This window comes from Manis javanica, chromosome 3, assembly GCF_040802235.1.
Source record: "Manis javanica isolate MJ-LG chromosome 3, MJ_LKY, whole genome shotgun sequence".
Lineage (NCBI taxonomy): Eukaryota > Metazoa > Chordata > Mammalia > Pholidota > Manidae > Manis > Manis javanica.
In genome coordinates, this window is record NC_133158.1 from 49,268,328 (window position 1) to 49,286,447 (window position 18,120).

The 18,120-nt window shown below is 45.4% G+C and overlaps 1 protein-coding gene across 4 annotated transcripts in view; it reads left to right on the top strand.

Annotated features, from left to right (window-relative positions):
* Positions 1-243: 243 nt before the first annotated feature.
* The window catches only part of RUNX1 (RUNX family transcription factor 1), a 227,600-nt gene continuing 209,723 nt past the window's right edge, over positions 244-18,120 (top strand). For 2 of the 4 annotated variants that reach the window (XM_017641978.3, XM_017641980.3), the window contains exons 1-2: positions 245-680; positions 813-929. In XM_017641978.3, the coding sequence (XP_017497467.1) occupies positions 872-929 (58 nt within the window). In that variant the 5' untranslated portion in view covers positions 245-680; positions 813-871. Of the gene's footprint in view, positions 681-812; positions 930-18,120 lie in introns of all 4 variants that reach the window. The other 2 variants (XM_017641983.3, XM_017641979.3) reach the window with 2 other exon arrangements.

Sequence of the window (18,120 nt, forward strand, 5' to 3'; positions counted from 1 at the left end):
ATTTCACCTGTGTTGCTATAGCTTCTACTGAGGGCTGAATTCTCCTGAGCTGATACCCAGTCTCCTGAATGATGAGATCCACATTATTTGACCAGCAGCCTGATGCCAGGATTGAATTACTATTGAATAAGCAGCAATGAACTCTTATTAAAAATAATCAGTAGTTCCAAAAACCACAAATAACAACAATAGGACCCAAGTTGTACCAAATCAGCAGAGACCATTGATATACTAAGAGACTGAGTCACCCTTTTCTACAGTCTCTCTCTTGCAAAGTCTCCCCCAGCTATTTTCTTGCACAGACTGGGGGGAGGGCAGGTGGAGGGAAGGAAGGGCCTTGCTCAGAAAGTAAAAAAAAAAAAAAAAAATTGACATCACTTAAGTCACATGATTAGCAAGAACCAATTAAGATAGACTATGGAAAGGGGAACAGTTAAATTTGTAATTTGGGTTGTGTGAAAACTTCTTTGGGCCTCATAAACAACCACAGAACCACAAGTTGGGTAGCCTGGCAGTGTCAGAAGTCTGAGCCCGGCATAGTGGTCAGCAGGCAGGACGAATCACACTGACTGCAAACCACAGGGTTTCGCAGAGCGGTGAGCATCACCAACCCACAGCCAAGACGCCGCTTTTTTTTTTTTTTTAATCTTTTAACAATTTGAATATTTGTTTTCACAAAGGTACATTTTTCACTGGGCTCGGGGAGCCCCAGGGGTGTCGAGGGCAAAAAAAAAAAAAAGAGAGAGAGAGGTGTAGGGAGCCATGGTAGGGGGTGAGTACAACAGTGACCTTTCTTGCTTTTCGCTCCTAAGGTAAAAGGAATCATTGAATCCCCCGCCTTCAGAAGAGGGTGCATTTGCAGGAGGAAGCGATGGCTTCAGACAGCATATTTGAGTCATTTCCTTCATACCCACAGTGCTTCATGAGAGGTGAGTACACGCTGGTCTTTTCATACCTACTTTTGCTCAGCTCTGCAGATAATGAAATGGCAGCCTGGTGGAACTCGGGGCAGTTTGCCCCTGCCGGTTCCGTCTGTTTCGTGGAAGGAATTCAAACTCGGGCGCATGATTACAAGGCTATTGGATTACTTATTCATCAGGTGGCAGCCCTTCAGAGATGTTTTAATAAATAGTTAAGCTGCCGAAGCGTTCAGCCAATGTGTGAGAACTTTTGTCAAGCGCAAGGACGCTGGGCTGCTCCTGATTAAAGTCCTAGAGATTATCAATTTTGCATAAAGCTCTCTGGGTTTTCTTTTGCTGTTCCTTGCCTGGAGTGATGGTGGCTGAGTTATCCTGAACTCAGCACGCTGTGTGGCCCTCACTCCAGCCTGCCCGGGCTCAGCAGGCGCTGAGGGCTGGTGCCCCGCAGGGCGGAGGCGGAGGGAGGCTCACAGACAGGCGTTAAACCACCGGGATGTCAGGGGCAAAGCAGCAACTCCGTGGTCTCCAAAAGGCAGAGAGCACAAGCACAAGAGCCAGGCAGCTTTGTCTAGGGTAAAATCGCCAGGATGAGGCGACGTTACATTATCCCTCAGCGCAAAGAGGCTGCTGCCATGTTTCAAGAGAGAAAAAAAGCAACTTGTTGCAGACAGAGGTCTCTCTAGCAGAGCAGTGAAGAACTTTCCTAAATAGAGTCTTCTTGCCGCTGAAGTTATTAAATTGCCCGCGTCCTGGTAGGAACAGCTAGTGTAGAGAACCTGTCTGCAGTTTTGCAACCAGCTTCTTGAAATGTGCAAAGCTGTGGCTGCACTCTGTGTGTGTGAGAGCATGTGCAGTTTGTGTATCTTTAGTGGGAAAAGAGGGCCGTGCTTAAACAAACAGAAATAATAACATAAAAATGTCACGAAGGCATTGCTGTGCATCAGGGCACGCACTTCGACCAATGTCTGCAGAACGTGGCTGGATGGTTTGGCAGAGCTGCTACGGAGTGGGATGGCACAGGGGAATAATTAATTTTCTGGCTACAAACTCGCGCGTACCCAAATAGTATCTGTGACTCATTATTTATTCATACAGCCAAGTGAGCAGGGGAATGCAGAGGGCTGCCAGCCAGTTTGTCTCAACAAACACTATTGTGAGTGCCACAGAACCTCTATGTTTCCCGGCCCCTGAAACTTAAAATCTTAACAAAGATGTGTGTGTGGTGGGGGGAGGATTTCAGGAGAAGGCAAAGAAAGCAAGTCATTAATTGATTCAAAGCTTCAAATTAAAGGGTTTTCAAGGGCTTCTTTACTGGCAGCTGAGGAAATTTTAGTGAAGTTGAATCATGCGACGTGTATGAGTCACACGTCTTTGTGGCTGGGGCTGCTGCGGCAGCAACGCAGGCTGCTGCTCAGAAGCTGCAAACGGCCCCCTCGCTGCATTTCCTCTGGGCCGCTGACAAGCAAAGGAAGCAATATTTGTAGAATGACAGAAAAAAGATCTTCCTGTTTTCCTCTGCTTTCAATAATCCTCCAAACGATTATTGTTTCCTACCCTGTCAACTCAGGAAGGCAGATCCAGGAAATTTTAAAGCATCCCACTGGGCAGTAGGTTGGACTGCAGTGTGTGCGTGTGCCGGGCTGTCCTTACTGGCCAGACGGTAAATGTTGTAAAGGGACTTGGTGACCTCAGACAGCAAAGTCCAGAAGGAGCCCAGACCCTAACACAGCCCCACAGCTCCTGTGTCCAGGGCACAGTCACCCACCCACCCCAGGGCAGGCACAAGGGGGTGTGGAGAGAGCCCTAGGAATGGAACAGAGCCTCAGAAGGGCTAGTAGGAAAAATTATTTTCACTCCTTCCTCCCGGTAAAAGCAACTCAGCACCTTTGATGATTCCCAACTCAATAATCCAATACTGAGGCTTCATTTCAGAGAACTGAGTGAAATCTTGGCAATTTCCCAGATAATTTTATGTTGTCTGGACTGGTGCGGTGGGCCACACCACTCAGCTGGAGAGGAGGTCAAGTGTCCTTGCTTTTGGTACCATTTGGGCATCACCTTAGAACATGACAATCAGAATCGCCATCCTCTCTGAAGAACAGTCTCTCTCAGAGTCCCTGCCCAGGTTTCCCAGGCTGACCACCGGCAGTGCTCAACACCATGGTCATTTCTTGCTGCCTCTAATATAGAGCGGGTGTAGCTACGAGCGACAGGGGGAAACGGCAATGCTGCTTTCTTCCTGGGATGGTCCTTTATCAGTACAGGCGATTCTCACAGAAGGAAATCCAGAATTCATTTTTAGCAAGATACTCGTGAGGAAACTGGGGGGAAGGAGAGGTGTGGGGCCAAGCCAACCACGGTTGCTGCCTCGGTGAGAGGCAAGCGAGAGTCTGGAAGGCTGGCATGCAAACGGAGTGTGGTCTACCACAGAGAGCACCGCTCTTTTTCTCCCACACCGCACCAGCTTCTCACTTAATTTGCTTAGGTGAGAAGATAAGATGTGACTGCGATTCCCTGGAATTATCATGGTTCCCAGGTGAAATTCTGGCAGAATGAGACCCGTGTCCCCCGTCTCAAGGTGCAACATGCCGGCCCCAAGAGCTGCAGTAGGTGTGGAGAGGAAAAGAGGCAGCACATACGTGTTTTTGCAAAATGCCTCAGGTAGCCTTGTTCTTAGAAGTGGCTTAGTGGTCTATGCAAAGCTTGAGAGCTAATATGCCTCTGAGTTCCTAGAACCACAGGTAAAAATCTCAGCGAGGCTGACTTGCTGCTGCCTTCTCAGAAGGCATCTTTCAAAGGGGTATGCAGAGTGCAAGGCTGAAAGAATGAAGTGCACTTCTCCGTTGGCATCATTTTGCCACTATTTTCAGAAAAATATATACAAAGTCACCCTTTCTGGTTTGATTGGAGATTCAAGATCACAGAAAGCCATAGATGAAACGGGGCACTGGGCACAGTGGGAAGGTTGTATTATTTTTCTAGGGTGGCCATAACAAAGCGTCACAGTCTGGGTGGCTTAAACTATGGAAACTTATTGTCTCATGGTTTTAGAGGCCAAAAGTCTCATTGAGAGTGGCTTTACTTTTTCAAAGGCTTCAAGGTATCAGAAGAGCTGATTTCTTCTGAGGCCTCTCTCCTTGGCTTCTAGATGGCCAGCCACTCCCTGGGTCCTCACACAGTCTTCCCTCTGTGTGTCTGTGTCCTAATGTCCCCTTCTTATAAGGACACCAGTCATACTGCATGAGGGCCTGCCCTAATGGTCTTGTGTAATTATAATTACCTCTGTAAAGACCCAATCTCCAAATACAGTCACATTCTGAAATGCTAAGAGTTAGGGCTTCAACATATTGAGAGGGCCATGATTCAGTCCCTAATTAAGAATTGTGTCTCCACAAATCTGACTCTCCCTGCCCACAGGGAAACTGTACTTTTCCCAGGTACCCTCTTGGGTCTTGAAGAATCAGACCCTAGTTCCTCCTGCGTGAGATGGAGCTTTGTATTCTGAAGCTACCCACACATTTTGAAAGTGAGAAAGAAAAAAAGGTGTTAAAAATCTATCTAAACTCATAATCATACCCTTTGCCATTTAGTACCTTTGCATGCTAAGAAGTCATTGAAAATGACAAAGCAATGTCAAAATGTTTAAATTTCAAAAGAGCAAAAAGCAGTCCCGCAAGGAAGCCACCCTTCTGCCACTAGGATGGTCCCTGTATTTCAGAATCTTCCAGACACACTTTACCAACGGAAGCAGGAAAGCGGGCCCCAGGAGGCCCCGGACCTCCTCACACACCAAGTGTGGGCACAATGAGCAGCCAGTGGCTGGAGAATCTTCAGAAATGGCAGGTGATCCATCATATCAACAACAAGAAGTCTTTGCGAGCTTCAGGAAACAAATTAGTAGCCAGGAGATTTCTCTGTTCTTTTGAAATAGATCTAAAAAGTGTGCTCAGAAAAGTTCTGCCCCTTTACAGAGAAAGCAAGGCAGGTCTGGTGCTGGTGCAGAGGCATCTCCAAGACCACTGCCTCCCAGAGACTTTGCTGGGAAAGCCAGGAGTTGGCTGGGAGTCAGTCTGGAGGAGGGAGCCCAGGAGCTGCTAAGAGAAGCCACTACCCGAGACAGGCAGGGCAGGACGACTGGAGCACAGCACAGGGTGGGTCTTCTCTTTCATTTCTATTTTTCTAGTTTTTGCCAAATAGCAGAAAGCATTGGTTTCCTCATCCATAAATTAATGGTAGTAGTAGTAGTACCTGTGGTTAAAGTAGCTGTGTAGACTACATTAAATAACCTGTGTGAAGTGCTTTGCATAGTCATTCAAGATGGACAGTAAATGTTAACCATGGTTATTGATGTTCAGTCATCTCAGATGACACTTGGTCCAAAGATGTCCACTCTAGGAAGGGAGAGGCTTCAGTGCTCTGGAAGACACCAGGGAAGGCTTCCTGGAGAAAGTGACACAGAGGTTGGGGGAGGGGAAGGTGTGGAATGGAAGGTGGGCCTCAAGAGGAGAGGGAAGGGAGGTCCAGGCAGAGGGGAATAGTCTGGACAAAGACAGAGCTGCAGGGCTGCAGGGCAGTGAGCCCAGTGAGACGTGGGAGGTAGTAAGTAAATCAGTCCAGCTAATGGCTCTTTCAACATCATGTCAACCTTTTTCTACTTGTAAGTACCCATAAAGGGACAGAGAAAGAGCAAGGGCCCTTTACATAATTCAACTTAACAAGTTAAGCTTTTAAATATCAAGGCTAATTGGGGCATGTTGTAACATAAATCTTGACAGATGTTTCTCCTCCTTGAGCGTCCGGGTGTAGCTTGATTTTCGTGAAGGCCCTTTTTCATGAAAAAGCCATTTTGCCCCATGAACCATGTGCAGATTCTCTGGGACTCTGAGAGATTGTGCTTCTCAGTGACATTTCTGATCAGGCGCTTTGACAACACCCAGAGATGAAGGCTGCCTCGGCTCCTTGTCTCGTTGGGGGTGGAGCAGAGGCCAGCACAGGAAACTCAAGCAAATTTTCAGTTTCTCAGGTAACTTCCTACTGACCTAGATGAGTCATTAAATGTCTTGGTGTCTCATTTGAGTTCTGTAAAAGGGGCTAATAATGTTCTAGACAAGCTTGCCTCCGATTTCTGAGTTCCTGTTTGAAATCTTTCAACGTATGGTCCCTCACGTACCATAAAGCACTTCATGAATTGTCTTAGTGTAACAGTGTGAAGCAACCATCTTTTTAATTATTATTTTTTTCTGACAGGAAATAGCTATCCTAACATTTCACACATGCAAAGCATTGTCCCACATTATCTCAAATAAATTTTTTTTCCCCAATTCTGATTCTTTGGGGAACTCTCCAGACAATTCTCTGGTACCTGAACAGATATTAAACTGCAAAACACTGCCCTGCAACTCCCGTTCCTTGCGTCTCCTCATTCCTTCTCCTTGGTGCGACTGATCCCTGGCTTTAGCTGTTTCACTGGGCAAACCAAGCCTCAATCGGTGTGTCTTTCTTGGCCTATTTTCCCCCTAAAAATATAATAACTATGATGTCCTGGATTGGTGGAGATGGAGCATTTCCTTTAAGAACTCTGCAGTTCATGAACATAATCAGAGAGTAAGAACTAAGTTCTTTCAGAGAACTAAGGATGGTTCCTGAACACAAAACAGAATTCAAGACCTCATGTAACTCTGACACACTGGAAAAGCAGGCCCTGGACATGCCTCTGGACTGCAGACTTCCCTCTGTGTGGGAGAGACACGCTCTCACAGCTTTCTGAATCTCCTTTCCCCGTCCCCTCTATCCTCCTAATAGCACCAAAAGATGCAGAGATGGAACAAATAAGCTAAGACAGAGAAATAGGCCACGTATCCAAAAGATGATTGAAATGATGCATTTTGTTACAGTGATAAAAAGCTTGCTAGGGCTTATCAGTGAGAATTATGTCTGACTTACGATTGTGTTTCCACATAAGGAAAATCATACCCCAGTGGCTTAGGCGGTCACATGGGTCTGTTTTGTGTGACAGGCGCTTCAGGAGTGAGCAACCCAGGGCTGGACGGGGGACCAGGATGCTCCAGTGTTCTGATCCCACTGTGTTGCACCTGTGGTGAGATGGCCGCATCCCAGATCTGTCCAGACAGGAAGGAGATGGGAGGCCTCAGACCCTTCTCCTTGTAGGACTCAGTCTTTTTATTCAAGAAAGGAAGCCCTTTCTGTAAACATCCCTTTACATAGCTCATAGGCCAGAACCCTGTCACAAGGCCTCTGGCAGGAAGGTGCCTAGGACCTAGCAGTTGTTGCTTTCCAGGAGTGGAGTGGAAGAAAGCAGAGGGGAAGGTGGTTGAGACTGCGTGTCAAGTGAACCCAGCTCAGCACCTGCTGTGACAGCAAAGACAGGTTCCCAGGCGGACTGTGCTCTCCCAGTGCTGGCTCCTCTCTCTTGCTTTCCATGTCAGCGGCACTTTGAAAACACACGTAAAGAAACCCCAAGCTCTTCCTTCAGTCTCTCTCAGAATCTGTGGATGGATGCTGGGGTGTGGGACAGTGATATTTATCTTTAATTTACTGAAAGCAAAACAAGCAGTAGATGGGACAGGGCAGGGCGCTGGTTAAGTGGGAGTCAAGGTCACACCTATTTTCAGTGTCAAAGCCCAGAATTACACTTGACTCTCATGGTGTTAGAGCCTGCTGTCAACAGGAGCAGTGCTTCTTGAAGAGCCACCACACCTGGCTGTGGGGCTGACGTATCTGTCAGTAACTGGAAATAGTTTCCCTTTCTCTCTTCCTCACTCTTTTGAAACCTTTGGCCCAACACCCTAAAACATTTTTTCAAAGAGAACTCTCTCCTGTAGAATTTCTTGAGGGAAACTTTAAGTTGTCCTCTTTAAATGTACCTACAGATGTTTGTATCTTTGGTGGAAATATGCCAATCAGGAAATAACCCTCTATCTAGGACATAGAAGAGTCACTCATATCTTGCATTTCCACAATTTTTACAGATGACTTTTGCTTCATAATTGCTGGCCCTGTGTATTTCATGAACTTGGATGGATATCTCTCTCCCTGCAAGTCAGTGCCTTGTTTTTTAAAAAAAGTCTTTATTCAGTTTTTCCCTGAAATAAGAAATCATGTAAAAATTTCATTTCGTTTTGTTTGTTGCAAGATCAATGTTCATGTAAAGAATCATTGCTTTTCTCTGAGACACTTTCCTCATGGCCCATAGTCCGTATGTCTATTTTCAGGTGGACTTTTTTTTTTTTTAACAATGAGCTCCTCCAGATATTTCAGGGGCCCCAAATGTAAAAGGCCATCAAAAATACAAATCTTAGCTGGCTAGTTGGATTTGTTCAACAGCTCTGCTGATTGCAAGACTGATGCTTCTTTGTGTAAACTTGCAGCCTGTCTTAAATTGATTCTAAGTCAAGGACTCAACTTGTCACATCTTGAAAACATGTTCATCTGGAGAGAGAAACATGAGGCTCTGACATTTTCCAAAGCTTCTACTTTCCCTTCCTTGCCAACTGTTTGGGATTTCCTCTGTGAAGACTGTGACTCCTAAAAAAGAACCCTCTGAACTCTGATGGAGACTGAAGTTACCAGATATGAGCAGTAAGCCAGTATAGCTTGAGAACATCAGAAACAAACCTCTGTCTCTACCGCCTCCTGAGTGCTAAACGGTCCTGATCAGCACTTAAACATTCTTCTGAAAATCTGCAGGATTTCAGATTTTATTTTTCATTATTAGTAGACCCCAAAGAAATACCTAGAAAATATTTCTGTAGTTAGCTTGCCAGATAGGGGTATGTTTGAAAGAACAAACAGAAGTCACGCACACCCCACATGATATGCCATGGCCTCATGCCATCCTTGCGTGAGGTCTAAGGGAGGCTAAACATGTCACGGCTGCTCTCTCATTGCTCAGTGTAGGAGCAGTTTCCTTTTTCTCTAAAAAAATGTTTAGAGTGTATATAGCCTTCAATGTTGTTTTTTTTTTGTATAGCCTCAAAATGTGCAAAAGAGAACATAGATTAACTGAAATACATTGGTTCAGGTGTCCTTTCTTTCCAGGAGCAGTTGTAATACCAGCCACACTTTGCTGCTCTTTCTTACACAGCTTCTGTTTGCACTTTGAACTCCATGCACTGAGTCCTCTTCCTATACCATCTGCAGACTGCATCTGTGCAGCTTCATCCCCCTCACTAACAGTCACAGCTGAACTTGACATTAACCCACTTTGAAAGCATATAATTTATAAAATCTGAAACTGCATATATGTGTAAAACCCATGTAAGCATGTGGAGGAACTTTGAGGAAGGGAAAAATAGTTGTATCCTTCAAGTTTTCTCTCTTGTCTCTGCCTTTTTCAGGCTGGTGTATATGTACCATCGTGGGAATGGGTGAAAATGAAATCTCAAGCTGCTATTTTATTATTATTGAATCTACTATGCATAAAGATCAGAATGGCTACTGCTCCCAAAGTTCTAGAAGAGAGGAACAATTATTAAGCAACCTTGAACAAATATTAGGACTGTCAAGGCTGTGAGGTCATGTAAAGAAGCAAAATGGCAACAGTGGAAATTCTGTTTAACCGCCAATCATCCTACATCATTACTTCATGTTAAAAAAAAAGAAAGCTCTGCTTCCCATATGCCTCCCTCTCAGTCACGTTCAAAACAAAAAGATAATTGTATCGTAGAGGTGGGTGTATCTGTTTAAATAACAAATGAACTGAGACATTGTCCTGTATGATGCTTTCTAAGTTATACATGTGTGTATGTATGTATGTGTGTGTGCAGATGGGCATATAATCATAGGTGTAGTTTTATATAGTTTCGGTTGGCATTCAAAACTATGTAACTGTATGACTCTATATATACAAATATATATATATATAATATGTAGAGTTTAAATGACTTATATCTTATATAGATGTTTTTTTGGCTGGCGTGATCTTAGGTATCTCTCTGCCTTAGGGTACCAGAAACATACACTTTTCCAACATCCCACAGCTGGTCAGCACCTGAGTCAGAGCCAGGACCTGGGTCTGCTCAGCTTCTATCCACTGGAGTTCTATAGACACTGGACTTTGGTGGCCGTTTCCACTTGGGAATCTACATAATTAGCAGACACTCCTCCTAATCCTCCTTAATTACTCTTGCATTGGTCAGACACCATAGCCCTTTATGGGCTGAATTCCTTTCACTGTGTGGAAACACTAAGTTGAGCAATTTATGTGGAGTCCACAGCCCTTAAGAACTCCCTTAGGCATGTTAGGGATGAGATTGGCTGCAGAGAAGCCTCTGCTGCCCGGCTGCCATGTGGTTTTTCTCTCTTACCCATCCATAAATCAAGCACTGCCTGAGCTAAGTACCCACCATGTGCCCACTGCCCCCTTAAGCAATTTTACAGTAAACCAGGTTGGTTTTGATGTGAGTCTAGTGAAATCTGAACAAACAGAACAGCAAATGAGCATGTCTGTGCACAGGGGTGCAGAATTGGTCTTGGCCAAGGTTGCCAGCTTCCAGCTCCCAAAGGAACCTTGGAAAATAGGAGGATGCTGTCTTCATACAAGATTTGAACCCAGGCTACAATTCCCATCAGGGCGTGTGTCCTCACAGCACTCCTGATTCAAAGCTTGTGCACTTAGAAGTAACTTACTCTGTCATGAGAAATAAAGGCAATTCTCTTTCCCTCTGTCTCTCTCCCTCTCTGAGTCTCTCTTTTCCTCCCTCTCCCTCTTCCTTTCCCTCTCTTTCTCTCTCTCTCTTTCACACATACACACAAAATCTAGCATTCAAAATTCACATACCTTAGAGAATCCATTGAGACTTCTTCCCAGGATGTACTGAATTTGACAAAGCTTTTTCTAGGTGGAGCAGGAACTGCTGAGAGTCAGGAGCCGTTTCCAAAATCTTCTGATCATGTCATAGATAAATAACACTTACTTAGCATGCCCCCAAAGCTCTGCATAGTTATTTATAGATTGCATGCCTGTACTACTGTGCTGATATAATTACAGTATGTGCATTCTAATACACATGCCAAAAAGAGAAATTAAAATAAGACAAACACTGAAAATGCAAGCTCTGATGTTTTTCCCTTTCCCTCTGTGAATAATTCAATTTGACTCAAAAAGTCCCAAACACTTAACAAATGTTTTGTCTTGCTAATTGTCTCAGCTTCTGCCAATAAACCTATATGTCTTTACCTGAAAGCTTTAATCAATGTTCAGGTATAAATTCCTTCCACTCCAGAAGGAATTGTGTGTTCTTGACCACCAGGTTCTTTGCAATGAGCTGTCTTTTCCCGGTAGACCAGGAAAAGGACAGGCCTGACCAGAGACGGGAGGGGGTGGGGGTGGAGCAGGCAGTCCAGGGTTTGAGGGTCAGGTGGTTGGTCACTATGCCAGTGCCAGCATTTCCCACCCCTGTGAACTTGAGCCATTTCCCCAAACTTGCAGAGCCCAGGTTTCTAATCTGTAAAGTTGGGGCAAAGATCCGAACTTCAGAGGTTTGTCAAGAGGATTTGAGATAATATACAAAGCAATGGACATACAGAGGAAGCCACTAAGTAAAAGGTAACCCTGAAAGTGCCAGTGAAGACATATGGAGTAGAGGCTGGGGCAAGGAAATAACCTTTGCTAAGCCCACAACTTGGTCCTATGGCCCTGCCAAGAACCAGGTGTGGATTAAGATGAAAAATCGGATCTACTCCTCTCACATGTAGCAGGGAAGAAACAATCTTGGGGCTCCTTGGCAGAAAGTTGAGCTCACAAATATTAAAACTGATCATATTAAGAGCTGGTATTTATTGAGTGTAAACTCTGTGCCAGCATTGGAGTCGTGCCAAACATTTTATTGTGTTACCTCATTAAATCCTTTGCCCAAGCCTGTGAGTAGGCACTCATTACTAATCATATCTTACTGAGAGAAGTGTGGCGTGCAGAGGTTAGGTAGCCTGCTCAAAGTTAGGCGGCTAGTAAACAAGGGAGCCAGGTCTAAATGGAGGCGCTCCTGTGGCAGAGGCCATCACCTGCCTGTAGGGAGGACAGTGGGCCTTACCGTTCCCTAGGATGGACACACAGGAGAGCCGAGCCTAATGGGATCAGAGACTCGCTGGGGTCCCTGGACGGGAGGTGACGCTGTGCAGGGGGAAGGCCTGAACCTCAGTCAGCTTCAAGTTAGGATGCCGTCCACTGTCCTAGGTGGGTTGCATACCTCCAGACCCTTTTATCAGAACTGCCCCCCAAAGGTCTGTTTAGGTGGCTCCAGGGTGGCCCACAAGGGGCACATCTCTCAGCCAGTGGTGCCCAGAAACACGTTTCTAAAATGATAGTGAGATCCTGGCTTGCAGGGAGAAATCACTGCTAAGTTTTTCTTCACAAACAGCCAGTTGCCTCAATTTACCCATCTGGGTTCCATCCAGGGTGAGACTAGACGAGACAGTAAGGCACTGCCTGAAAAAGGAATTCAAGGAGGCACTTACTCTCTCAGGGTCATGTAAGGCTGCCCTTGACCTTGTGCTCATATGACCTTGAGAGACAGCACCTCCTTAAATTTTGTGTCCTAGGTGTTCTCTTGCCTTGTCTTCATCTGTGTCCTGGGACCCACATACAGAATGATCTGCCCAATAATTAGGGGGCCTCCCACTTGAGCTCATCCTTCTGGAACCCAAGGGGTTCCCTGGAGCCAGCACTGTCATGACCCTGCCCCTGGCCAGGGTTATCAGTGAGCCTCGCAGCAAAAGCTCACATCCAGTTATCCCTGTGACTGAATTTAAAATTCTACCAGCGCAATGGATTCACTTGTGCCAGCAGGAAGTGGCCTCATCCTGTCCTGCAAGCAGGACTCTTGCTGTACTAGGTACAGTTGCAAGGTGGGACCCAGGCCCTGCTGAGCCTTTGAACACGCTCTGTCCATCCTTCTGCAGAAACATGTAATTTCAGAAGTCCACGTCACCAGTCCTCTGACATCACTCCAAATCCTTTTTTCAAGTAGGTGGGTTTGAGGTTTTATTTTTTTTTTCTTTTTAACCTTATTTGTATGAAAGGCATTTGTCATCTGATTCTTCTACAACCAGTTACCACAGAGTCGCAGAAAGTTCCTTCCTTTACTCCTCGGGCTCCATATGGCAAAAGACGCAATAATTAATTACATTTCCCTCAAAGCCAGCCCACAGCAATGAGAGTCCCTGCTTGCTGAGAACAGAGGGAGCCCCGCCAGCCTCTAATTGTTGCTTTGCAAACATCTTAATGGGAACAAATTAAAAGGAGCTCAAGCTAATTATCCTTCACAATAAATAATAATAATAAACTAATGTAGCTCCTTTGCAAAGTTGATTCTGTGTTACTCAAAAGAGTTGCTTTCCTTATACAGAGCATGCAATTGTCAGGGAAATAAAAACTCCATGGTATAAACTGGAGATTATATTTTGAAAATCTCTGTGACTCAGAAAATGCCCTTTTCGTGTTTACTTAGTGACCTCTGCTCATACACCAGGGCCTGGCTCGGCCCAGCCCCACTTCCCTCAGTGATCTCGACTTGACCTTCAGTAGGCTCCGGTTCTTTCTGGGAAGCCCCGGCCCTGCCAGCACCCCCGCAGCAGCCTCTGTCTGAAGCCCAGGCTCCCCTCATTTTATGTAACTGGTTTCACCTCAGCCACATCAGGTTAGGATGAAACACATTACTTACACAGAAGCAGCTGGGCTTATTTCAAACAGCCACAGCTCTACTGTGCTTTTAAAAAAGACCCTTGGCCTGAAGGAGAAGAAAGCAGAGAAGGACCCTTGACTCCCCGCGCAGTGGGTGAGCTGGACAACTGCTGCCTGGGCCCCAGGCCAGGTTCTTGGCCGGAAGTCCACACCCGAGACTGAGAGGGCCCCCATTGCCAGGCTCAGTAATGCCAAGTGTCCTTTGCATTGTTTTCAGTAAGGATTCTGATTTGAATGTTAAAGTGAGGTAATAATTAAGTGTTGTGTTGCGTATCAATCATGAGAAGAGCAACTATCATAGACCAAGTGCCCATAGTATGTCAGGAATGTCACCTTCATCACCTCTTTTAATCAAAAACCTTATGAAGTAGATACAGCTCTTAGTCTCCATTGATAAAAATGGAAAAGCAGTTCGAAGCAAAGATGGATGGAGCAAGCAGCCTGGGCCACGCAGCTTGTGAGACGCAGAGACCGCAGGTCTCCAGATTCTCTCTGGTTACCCACTCCCATCCTCGGCCAGGGTGGGAGGGGTGGTGAGGGACACAGCCCGTGGGGCCAGGGTGCCTGTGTGCGAATGCCAGCTCTGCCCTTCCCGCTGAATCACCTTGGTGGACTGCTCAGGCTCTCTGGGCCTCCCCTTCCCCTCCGTACAGTGCAGTGATGACACTCCCCTCACGGGCCCTGGTGAGGACTGTAGGAATACCGCAGTGCTGCCTGACACATGTAAGCCTCTGGTTGACCTTGCCTCCTATAATGGGCTTTTCCTTCCCACCCAATCTGCCTTTTTCATCAGCTACTCTCCTGCTTGATTTTCCCATTTTCCTTTGTATCCTCGGCAAATCCAAAAAGTGAACCCCAATTCTGTCATTCAGGTAATCCCACATGGGCATCTAATGTATCTCTGTGGACTGGGTCTTGCACTGTGGACAGCAAGTGGCAGATGTATGGGCTAAGGCACAGAGTATAGCGGAGGAGCCCAGGCGGGCCAGGTTCTCAGCTCTGGCTGTGTGTGCCTGTACACTGCGACCCTTCCCTCCACACTCCGCCTGTTAAAGAAAAGGGCAGATGCTTGAGATTCTTCAGCTCTGGTGTCCTAAGTGAAAGGCTTGGTGCAGGCTGAGAAGTTGCTCTCTGTTAACTCTATGCAAGGTTCTTGACCTTGCTGCAGTTGACTTGGGGGACCAGATCCTTCTCTGCTAGAGGAGCTGTCCTGTGTATTACAGCATGTGTAGCAGCTTCCCTACTGTACACCTACTAGTTGCCAGTGGCACCACCTCCCCAAGATGTGACAACCAAAAAGGTCTCCATTCATGGCCAAAGGTCCCCTGAGGATAAAGTCACCCCTGTTTGAGAACCAGTGCTCCAGAGAAATCTCACCTACAAATGCACTCTTGTTGCTTGCTATTCATTTGTGGGCCAAGGAAATAGAAATCAATGATTTTGACCTTGTCCAACATGTGTGCATCTCCCACACCTAGTCTGACCACCCCCTCCTGTCACTGTTCCTTAAGGCTGATTCAAGCTGTCCATAAAAACTGATAGTCCGTGAACAGGGTCCTTGAAATTAGGGGCAGTCAGACATATTCCCCATTGTTAAGAGCTGCAAATAAAAGCAATCCATGATTCCATTCTGCTGAGGACAAGCAAGAAAGAACTGATACACTGGGATTACTTTCTAGAGGAAGTCAGACCTGTTAAACTGATCTTTAATAGTTTTTCCAGGGCAAGGAAGGAAAATTAGGTATTTCTGGAATAACGTCTCCAGGTTGCTTTGGGTGATGTGCACAATGATTAAAACTCAGAAAAAAAGAAGTCATTCCATAGGAAGTAAAGGGAAAGCATTATGGGGGATGTCAGGTTTTACTGAGCAAGCATTATTACGTAGCATTTACCATGGGCCAGGCCTTGTTTTAAGTGCCTTACAAATAGTAGCTCATGTCATCATTGTCACATATTCAATGGAGACAATAAGTCTCCTCATTTCATATACAGGGACTGGGTTGCTTAGTGACCAAGAGACTTATTATCCAAGGTCCCACAGCTGGGAAATGGCATGGTTGTATTCAACCCTAGTCTCATTTTGGAGCCTGGGTGCTTAACCACTAAAGTATGCATATTTAAGAAGTCATCTTGTAGAGAGGGTGTGACCTGGGTACTCAGGTCCTTTGGAATAAATTCAAAATGAATGATCTTAGCCTCTAATTACAGGTATCAAAGGAAATAGGACCATGATTTGATGATGAAAGAGCATTTAACTCTTTTAAAAATGTATCTGAAGCATATAGTACCATAATTCTGAATCCCTGCATTTCCTGATTTTGAATAACTCACTTTCCTCCCCTTTTCATAATGGATTGTCAGCTTTGGAAGTCTTTGATGAAAACTCTTGATATCTAGAATGGAGGTAATAAAAAGACTGCATAATAATAATTTTAAGGCCCTATAGATCATTGAAGATTTAGTCAAAAGCTTCAGAAATCCCAAAGCTAATTTAATTTTGCTCTTGTACATGCTATTTTCAGATCCTCTCTAGGAGGATAATCCTTTCTGCTCCTTTACACAATTTCCATTGCTCCCATAATTTCTGGTAGTAGGTTCATTAAAGCCACCCAACAGGGATGTTGTTCAGTGTAAGAAAGTCACTGTGCATATTATAAGTGCTGGGACATGTGTCCATGAAGAATCTTGGGGGAACAGAGAGGAGCCCCCTCACACACACATCCCCCTTGTAGACAAGGATGGGCACAATCTGTATTTGCTCCCTGAAGCAGTGGGGCCCCTGCAGCAATGCGCTGGTGACCAGGTCTTCTAGGATGTCCACTGGGAGCTCATGTAAAAGACCACAGTCTTGTGCTGAATGTGGTTTATTCAGTTCATATGTCTATTCATAAGTGTTGCAGCACGTAACACTATGTAATTCAAGGTTTTCTGTTTATAAACGCATTCTTCCAGAGACTCTGAACTCTTTGAGAAACAAATTCATTTCTCCTTTTTCTCTTTATTCATAGCAACTGGCAGGGTATGGGCCCTAGAAAAATGTTGGATGGATGGTTGGTGGATGGATGTTTGGATGAATAGACAGATGGACAGGTGAACAGATAAACTGATGAATCTCCTTACTGATAAGGTGTTGGAATCCCAATGGGAATGAGCAGAAGAGGTCACAGTAGTCTCTCCACCATAGAAGGGGGCAAGAAATTAGGACCTCCACCCAGACTTGGTTCCCCCCTTAACTTCTGTGATTAACTAAGAATAAGAAGGAGTATGTGTGGATATCAGGGTGAGGAGGAGCAGATAGCATGAGGCTGGTTCCATCTTTGTTCAAAGGGTGTCAGGCTCAAAGTCCTGTGGACACGCCCCCCACCACGGCAGTAAGTGTGCAGGGAGAAGCATGTGAGAAACTTCAAGGGGTCAAGGGGCTTCTTTCTGTTCCCAAGGTGGTTAGTTTATGCTTTAAAAAAAAATGAACACCTATGTGGAAAGATGAATGACTGTGGCCAAGAAAGTTTATAATCCCAGGACGATGATGAGGTCCAGTCCATTTCTCATGGGAAATGACTCTAAGACAAGAAACAATGAAGAACAGAAAGGATGCCCTCTATTCTTCTGTTAACTGCTGAAAGAGACCTTTTTTATGGAAAGACCTAGCCATTTTTTTCTTATTCAATAAAGAATGAGTGGAAAACCAGAAGAGGTTTGGTAAATATCTTACAGTAGATGCATCATTAAGTTCTCAGTCTTGCCCAACTCACTGAAGTCACAGGGGGCTGAATGGACATGCACCATCCTCATGGGCACTGGTCCATTGTGCTCAGCAACCTTTCTCCACATCTCTCTGTTTAGGGGGAGATTTTCTTCCATGGAATATTGGGCAGGTGATGTTATATATGTGTGTTCCCCGTTCCATTCCAAGACCATCAGCATCTGTTAAGTAATTACAGTAACTGTGCTCCTAACCACCCTCGCCATTTTCCAGAAGCCCCTCTGCACCTAAATCCCTCTGTCATCTAGAAGTACCCACCTTTGCCCAGGGCCACATCTGCAACTAAGAAGGTCAAGGTTGGGTCTCATTCTTTTTTCCACTCAGGAATATTGCCTAGTGGGTCTTTGGTACAAATAAATGCCTTCCTATCTTTGTAATTTTCATATTTTTCCTTAAGATTTGGTCTTCTGGTTCCTTTCCAATGGATTTTCTTGTTCAGCCTCTTTATTCACTTACTTAGGTCATACGCTGGGAACTTCTTGCCAGAGCAGTCTCTTCTCATTACCTTGCCCATCCTCTCCTTTTCTTCTCCTTAAGTCAGTGGTTCTTAACTAGAGGGGAAGGCTGAGAGGTGAGGGATAATTTTGCCCCTAGGGCACATTTGGCAACGTCGAGAGACATTTTTAGTTGTCACTACTGGCAGGGGTGTGGGGGGAGTGGTAGGAGAGGTGGACTGGCATCTAGAGGATAGATGCAATAGATGCTACTGGGCACCCTGCAATACACAGGGCAGCTGC